Here is an 8,099-nt window from a genome sequence, read left to right as displayed (position 1 = left end):
TTTCCCCTTTCAAGCATTTCGTATAAATGCAATCGTGCGATTCACGCTCCTTCGTCTGGCTTCCTTCACGCCGCATAATGTTTTAAGATTCATCCATGTTGTGACATGTACTACGAGTTCGTTCCTTTTTGTGTTGAGTACCTTGCGTTGTTGATATGCCAAATTTGTTTATGCTTCACCTGTTGATAAGACATTTCTTTCCCTATTTGGGCCTACTACAAAGCTACAGGAACAGAAAGACCAGGTGTGTTCAGTGTGGGGATCAGTAAAGACTCAGGTGACGTTGCACTTGTAATTCTGAGAGACACATTTGCTCCACTCTTTCCATGGGTGAGACCGCCACAGCGAGAGGAGGCCCGAGGCTGGCGTGCTGCCCCTTTGCAGAACCCCTGCATGTGGCTCTCAGTCCTCCAGGAAGCCAGGTCTGGGGATGAAGGAGTCAAGCACCTGCTAGAAGCCACCCACACAGCAGCCAGGTCAGCCCACACCCAGCTTACCACCTGCCAACTTTGTCCATTACTGTCACATCCAAGGCCCTCTATGTCCCCTTCCTGCCTCTCAGACTCTCTCTTTTTGCGGCCCCCCCATCCTCCTTTTCTCCCTTAACAGGCCCACCTGGTTTCGGGGGGCTCCCCCTTGTGCCCTGGACTGTCACACACAGGGCATCTCCCCATTCATGTCTCCAAGGCCACCTGTTTACGTGGCTCACTGTGCAGCATCCTGCGACTTCTAAGTGTTTAACAATGTTGGTTGGGTGAATATAGATGAATGAACGTGGGGGATCTGAGAATGGGAATTAGTTTCCAGGTTTCTCAGAACACCTGAACTTCTTCAAGTTTGCATCTAGTGCAGTCACGGGCCGACCCTCAGGGGTATGGAGACCAACGGCCACGTCCCTGGCCTCTGAGGGTCCCAGAGCAGGGAAGAGCAACACTGGTCCGCCGTGACACCCAGGTACAAGGGAAACCAGGTGTTTGTTACCTGATTAAGGGGACTGTTCCATAGTCTACCTGGGTCAGAGCTTATCAAACTGTGCACTTCATGTGTGGCTTACGGTATAAAAGCTGTTAAAATAATCTGAGAGGAACAAAGGGAACAATAACAAAATAATGGACAAACGAGCATGAAGGATGAGGGAGGGGCTCGTAAGGCGCAGAGGTACGTGTTTCCTCGCAAAAAAAGACCTAAATGGAAAATAAGCCCTAGCATGATTTTCGGGGTGCTTGTAACATAAGCCCAACCTCAAAATAAGCCCCAGTTAAGACCGTCAGCCAGACATGACTGTATTTGAATAAATGTAGATTTTTGTACATGAATAAATGAATAAAATGTGTAGTTTGGAGCCAAAATTAAGACCCGGTCTGATTTTCGGAGAAACACAGTAGGTCTGTGCAGTCAGACAGACCTGGATGCCAGCCTCCCCTGGTCCTTCCTACGGGCCTGATCTAGGACAAAGCCCTCCATCTCCATAAACCAGATTCCCGGTGGATTATCACCTCCCAGGCCTTCCTGAAGCTTCAGTGACATGGCGCACTCCTGGCTCCCCGTCAGCACCAGCATATTGTGAGTGTTGTGGAGCAGAGGGGCCGCTGCGCAGCACACGCGCGGTTCTTCTCACGAACTGTCCACGCTTCCGCCTCTCACCTCCAGGCTGCAGCTGCCTGGCTCTCCCCCCCCAAACCGAGTGGAGACCCCTGGTCTATGTCACGTCCTCCGGAACCCAACCCGACCAGTTCCGACTCCAACCACAACCTGCTCTGAATGCAGCAGGGATGTTTGCCGCCCGTGGCACGTCAGCCCTAGTTCTTGGTCCCTTTTCCCACCTTGCTCACAAACCTGCAGCTGCACCCCCAGCCCACGTGATCTGTTCTCCAGTCTCGTGTGGCGTTGGGGACACGGTTCCCATTGTGCTAAGCATGTCAACCGCCCACTGCGCGTCCCCCCCACCTCCGTCGCCCTTCCCCCGCAACCCCTCACATACACCTTTCTGTCCAGCCTGGAGCTCTCCCAAGGAAAGCTGGTGCCCAGGTGAGCGGGGACCATGGCAGAGGGGCAGCGCTGGGCTGGCGCGGCGCAGAGCTCCGGGACCTTCTCTAGGGGACGGGAAGCCTGCCCACGACTCCACTGTGGGTCCCCAGGTGGTCAGCACCCGGATCCCGGTGCAGCGAAAAAGGGTGTGTGTAATGGGGCGGGGGTGGGGGCGGGGGGCCTCAGACGCGGNAGAGGGAAAAGCACGTGCAAAGGCCCAGTGTCAGGCCTGCATGGCATGGACAGGACGACGAGACCATGCGGTGGACCCCAGGGGTGTTGGCCGCAGTGGGAAAGACCAGGCAGAGAGGCCGACCACGGAGGGGCTCGTGTGTCATGTTCTGCAACTCTGGCTAATGGAAGAGAATGTGGTCAGGGCGGAGGGGGCAGGGAGCTAAGCATGGAGGCTGCCAGGAAGAAGCGGGGAGCCCCACCCAGAGCAGCAGGAAGCAGAGAGACAGGAACTGGACAGGCACCTCCCGGTAGGATGCCAGGCTGCTACCTAGCAGTATGGGGGGAGGGGCGATGCCCAGGTTCTCCCTTGGACACCGAGTGGGAGGTGAGCCACTCGCTACTGGTGTCCTCAGGAGGAGGGGCAGGGTGGGCAGTACGAGGTCATTCATGGGACACACAGGTGACCCTGGAGGCTGGAGGTGGGAGGTCAGAAGGGAGGTTGAGGCTGAAGCCAGACATGAGGAGTCAGTCCTGCCCAGGTGACCTTTCAAGGCCATGAGATTGATCGAGCTGCTATGAGAGTGGAGAGAGGGAACCTGAGGAGGCCCAGACTCACCGACGTGTCAGCTCAGGCAGGGGTGGCGGGGCCACCGAAAAGCCACTACTGCCCCCCCCCACCTCCCGGTAGAGGGCCAGTCCTCAAGGCTGTAAGGGGCAGTGTGGCCCTGTTCTTAACTCACTCACCCTGTTCCTTCTTGCCTGGTCCCCAGCATCGGGATTCTTGGGTTTAGGACACCAGTGCTGTGAAAGAGCCACCAAAGGCCACTGTTGAGGAGACTGGTCCTGGGACAGCCTGTCCATCCCCGTGAAAAGCTGGAGCTGGAGCCCTGGCCGGGAGCTCCCCAGTGGGGCTGCCGGGCCTCAGGCAGGACCAGGGGCAATTCTCCCCCAATCTCAGGTGACTGGTCCCAAGGCAGTGGTGGGAGAGGGGTCACTGAGGCCAGTGCACCCATCCAAGCCCCTGTGGCAGCTGTAGCGGGTCCCCGTGCACGACCGGCTCAGCCCAAAGCTGCCCAGGGAGAGATTCCTGGCGGGGTCCCCAACCCCCAGTAGAGTTCCAGGACCTTCTCCATCTAGACGCAGCTAACAACATGGCTCCCAAGCTGGCCTTCCCCACTCCCAGCCACACAGCTGAGGGTGTAGTTTCCTTGCCCTGACCCAACTCCCCATTTGCAAAGTGATGGGAAGACAGTCACTCACAAGGTGAGGCTCAATACGAGGGTACTGAAGGCAGCGTCATCCGGTGGCAACATGAGATAGCTGCCATCAGTCCTGTCATTATTGTGGTGATTCTGGGGCAGGGACGGGGGTGACAGCTCAGGGCACCCCATTAGGATCTGACCTGTTGCTTCTGCTTCTCCCCAAGCCTGGCAGACCCTGACAGTCATGTATGTTTCTTACCCAAAGAAGACCAAGACGAGCATGACGATTAGGAGAAAGATCACTGAATGAAGTGAGCAGCGTTTGGGTTTTCCTGGAAAACAGCAGTGGAAACCCGATCGCTCCACTCTCCTCCTGGCTCCAGGCCCTCTCTGTCAGACATCAGAGCCCACGACTGGCCTGGGTCCCGCGAGGACAGCCCCCTCCGCTTGCAGGTCATGTTTGGAGCATAACAGGAGCATAACAGGAGCGACTCTAAGACCCAATCCAAATCCAAGACAGCTTCTCCTGGGGCGGCCTGTTAGCTCCGTTGGTTAGAGCGCAGTGCTCATAACACCATGGTTGCTGCTTCGATCCGCACGCCCTCCACAACAAGGTTGAAACAACTCCTTGACTTGGAGCTGATGGGTCCTGGAAAAACACACTGTTCCCTCCCCCCACCCCTTCAAAAAAGGACAGTTTCTCCTCTCTCCCTCAGAGAAGGGCTAGCATAGGGTTCTTCCCTCCCTACACGTTTCCCCAGCATTCCCTGACTTCCAGTTACCCAGGCCTCCAGTTACCCCCGCCCCCTCTCAGCACCTCCTTTCATTAGAGATGGAAATGACCCCACTGAAACACCAGAGGACCACTGCTGACCCTCCCACCAAGGGGAGCTGGACCCGCCTAACAGGAGTAGCCCCACTTGGACAAAGGGACCACCACCTCACCCCAAGGATTTCATCCTCCCCCCATATGCTCATGCTCATAGAAACAGCCATTATTGGTCTGTCTTTATGGCGATTTTTATGTTCATGAATGTGATGTATTCACGTGGTGGAGAGTTCAAATACGCTAAAGCAGCGGTTCTCAACCTTTCACAGGGGTCGCCTAAGACCATCGGAAAACACATATTTTCGATGGTCTTAGGAACCGAAACACCACTCCTCTATCCGTCTCCAGGCCCACATGCAGATACACCCACATACGAGTACCCGGCGACCCCTGTGAAAGGGTCGTTCGACCCCCAAAGGGGTCGCGACCCACAGGTGGAGAACCGCTGCACTAAAATCTCAGACTGAGAGCCTCGCCGCCCATGTCCCCCTTCAAGTCATTCATCCCTCACTTCTCTGATCTTCCAATGCTTGTCTGCATTTGCTGCCCATGGGACAATGTATCTCTAGTACCTTCCAGACACTAAGGGACATNCTTTCACTACCCCTTAAAGTGTCCTGCCTTGAAGGCTGCAGGGCGGCAGACTGACAAGGTCCTCGGTAAACTGCTGGTTGTCCTCGGAGGGGTCACCCTGAACTCCACCCTTACCCACGTCATGAACCAGGTCCAGCATGTGAGGAGTAAAGGGGAACCGAGGAAACCAGAAGACGGGGCTTGCTTGGGCCCCGACCTAGAGTCCAGGGGTGTCAGCTTCTAGGTCTGGCTCGTAGGTCCTCCCTGCCTGGGGAAGTCTTTTCCAACTGCCTCAGATGGCTGGTTCTTCCCTGAGGTCCCCTAGGGCCACGAGCTCCCCATCATGGGGACAGCAGCTCCCCCAGCATCAGGCAAGTGTGTTGAGCCCTCAGAGGCTCTGAGTTCTCGAACAGCACAGAGGGGCTTCGCCTGTGTCTGCCCTGCACTGGCAGGTTAGTGAATCCCTCACTGGGAAGGCGAGCACTTCGGTAAGTAGGGGACACACACCCTCCCCCCAATGCTGCAATACAGGCCAGCACTGGGAGACCATCTGGAGAGTCAGGCCGAGCCCCTGCAGTGACTCTGAGCTCTCACTTTCACATCCACCCCTTGGGAGGGCGGGCAGAACCCCACCCCACTCAGCACTGGACACAAGATGTCCCTGGTCACTCGTACCTCCTGGTCCCTACCTCTGTCATTTCACCACTTACTTTTTGATGGCAAACACGGTGAGTCCAATGGTGACATTCTGCTGCCGGAACTGCTCATTCAGGATGTCAATGTTGAAGGTCCCCTCCCAGATGATGGGGGCCAGCCAAGGGGTCAGGACAAGGACGTCTTTCCTACTGCACCAAGAGAGAGCCACACGGCATCGTGTGGGCTGGCAGGAAGGTGAACACACACAGGCCCTGTGCTCACCGCCCCCATGGGGGGCCCCACCCCAGCCTCCATCCCCTCCACACCCCAGGACTGACCGTCCTGCCAGAAGGACTTGGCAGTTGAAGGAAACCTACCAGATGCAAATCACTTCAACTTTTACCAAATGCTGGACCCTCAGGACACCAGGTGGGAGCTGGGATTTGCCAGCACAGGGGACCCCTCCCCTGAGAGGAAAGCCCCTCACACTCTCCACTTTCTTTGTGGACAAAGGACAGGAAATGCAAGCCACAGAGGGAGAGAAGGATGGGGAATCTCTGTGGGCCTCCATCCAGGTTCAGATCTCAGGAAGACCAGAAAGGAAAGAATCGGGCAAAGGGAATTCTGGGAGAGATTTCGGTGGAACTGCCCTTCAGTCTTTAGATCAGCGAGAGAGAGCACGATGTTAAATTCCAATAAGTTTACTCACGAGGGTGTTAGCACCTTGGGCTGGGGATAAACCATCCTGAAAAACAACACAGCATGGCCTGAGTTTGCAGGAAGATCAGTGGATGTCCCCAGTAGGGAGCTGGTGGAGCTGCTGAAAGGGACCGAGGTCGGCCTCCTCCCAGGACAAGGGATCTTCCAGGTTGCCCCGCGGCTCCTGAGGCACTTCCTGGACAGTCTCCTTGGGCTTGGGGAGGGCGGGGACTGTGAGTCTCAGCTTCCCCGTCTGAGAAGTGGGCAGTGGAACTAGAAGGACTCAGGGGCTTTGCCTTCCTCTGGACTGGAAGTGGGAGGGTGTCAGGGGACCTGTGTTCATTCACTCTGGCCGGGGAGGGGCCTGGAAGTGGCCTCTGGATGGGTAGGTCGCCCCAGGAAGTAGCTGGCCCAAAGGAACGGCCATCAGACACGCAGACAGTCCACCTGGCTCTGCTGTGTCACTGGCTGGGTGGCATGGGCAGGTCTCCAGGCTCCCAGCCTGCAGGCTTCCTGTCTGCCAAGCGGGGCGAGGAACACCTACCTAACTTGGCTGTCACAGGACCCGCTCCAGCAGCGGCTTATAGCACTGTCAGGGCCAACCGCCTGGGAAATACGTGTGAGCAGCCGCCAGTCCCAACTAAACTATTGTGCATCCCCGCAAAAATGAGCGGGGGGCCACTGGTCATTGCCAGTAGTGACTGCAATTTCCATTCCTGGGGTGGCATTTAAATGGAGGGTGTCAGCCTTAAAGAGGAAGGAGATTCTGACAGATGCTATACCATGGATGAACCCTATGGTCATATGCCAGTGAGATACACCTGTCACAAAAGAACAAGCACTCTGAGTACACTGATATGTGGTCCCTCCAGTGGTGAGATTCAGAGACCGGAAGTAGAGGGGTGCCAGGGGCTGGGGGAGTGTGAATGGGGTGTGTGTTTAATGGGGACAGAGTTTCAGTTTGGGAAGATGAGAAGTCCTGGAGATGGACGGTGGGGCTAGTTTTACAACATGAATGTGCTTAATGCCACTGAGCAGGACACCTAAAAATGGTTCAGATGATAAGTTTCAGGTCATGTGTATTTTACTGCACTTAAAAATTAAGAAAGAAAAACTGGGGTGGTCGCCTCAGTTGGGATTGCCTGCGACGTTCCTGGTTTCGGCACCGAAAAAGGCCCTGAATCCAGAACCCACTGGAGCCCTGGCAAACCAAGGCTGTGGGTCACCCTCTTTAAAGCCAAATGCCATCCAACTGGCCAAAACGGGCGCACCAGCTACGCATGGATCTTTCCATGACTTTAGTAGGAGGCCGAAGTCAGACCCTGGCTTTGGGGAAGGGAGCAGCCACGCTCCTTCTGAGCCCAGAAGGACAGGCAGCCTGTCCCCAGCACTGCTGCCTCTCCCTGCACACACCCACGCGGCTGGAGGGCAGGTATCTGATGAGGAGGTGCCCCTAGAAGACACTGTACCTCGGTAATGTCACAACTTGCAGGCTGGTCGGTCTCCTAGCAGCTTCGCTGCAAAATGAGAACAGAGGGGGTTTTACCAGGAGAACCCAGGGGCCCTGTGGAGGGGGACAGGGGTCGCTTGGGGTGTGAACACGGACTCTGTCTGAAACATGCCATCACTGTGGGCGGTGGGCCTGGTGCTGGCCTGTGTCCCTGCACGTCTCAGACTCGGAGACATCGGACATCAGACATTGCAGCGGAGGGTCCCTTCTGCTGAGCTCTAGGGCCCCATGTTCACCAGACGCCACTGAGCTGATACGGAGCAAGGGATGGTTTCATGGTTTCAAACGCGTCTACACTCTGGACCCCTCCCGGCATGAGGTGGGTCCGATCCCTGACACTGCGCTCAGACTAGATTGGTCCCCAGTTTCTAACAAATAAAATGCATCCTGTGGGATTTCTGAAACCAGGTCATCAAAGGTGATACAGCCCAGTCTCTCTTGGGGAAAC

General features: G+C 56.2%; 1 protein-coding gene across 3 annotated transcripts in view; it reads right to left on the bottom strand.

Moving 5' to 3' along the window:
- The window catches only part of LOC109381041 (histo-blood group ABO system transferase-like), a 51,296-nt gene that overhangs the window by 35,984 nt on the left and 7,213 nt on the right, over nucleotides 1–8,099 (bottom strand). For 2 of the 3 annotated variants that reach the window (XM_019639257.1, XM_019639266.1), the window contains exons 2-3: nucleotides 3,664–3,736; nucleotides 2,947–3,003 (exon numbers count right to left, since the gene is read on the bottom strand). In XM_019639257.1, the coding sequence (XP_019494802.1) occupies nucleotides 2,947–3,003; nucleotides 3,664–3,736 (130 nt within the window). The remainder of the gene's footprint in view (nucleotides 1–2,946; nucleotides 3,004–3,663; nucleotides 3,737–8,099) is intronic. The other variant, XM_019639275.1, reaches the window with a different exon arrangement.

Source organism: Hipposideros armiger, unplaced genomic scaffold (assembly GCF_001890085.2).
Source record: "Hipposideros armiger isolate ML-2016 unplaced genomic scaffold, ASM189008v1 scaffold_3, whole genome shotgun sequence".
NCBI lineage: Eukaryota > Metazoa > Chordata > Mammalia > Chiroptera > Hipposideridae > Hipposideros > Hipposideros armiger.
The sequence above is the reverse complement of the archived record's forward strand: the minus strand, read 5'-3'. Positions and strand labels throughout refer to the sequence as shown.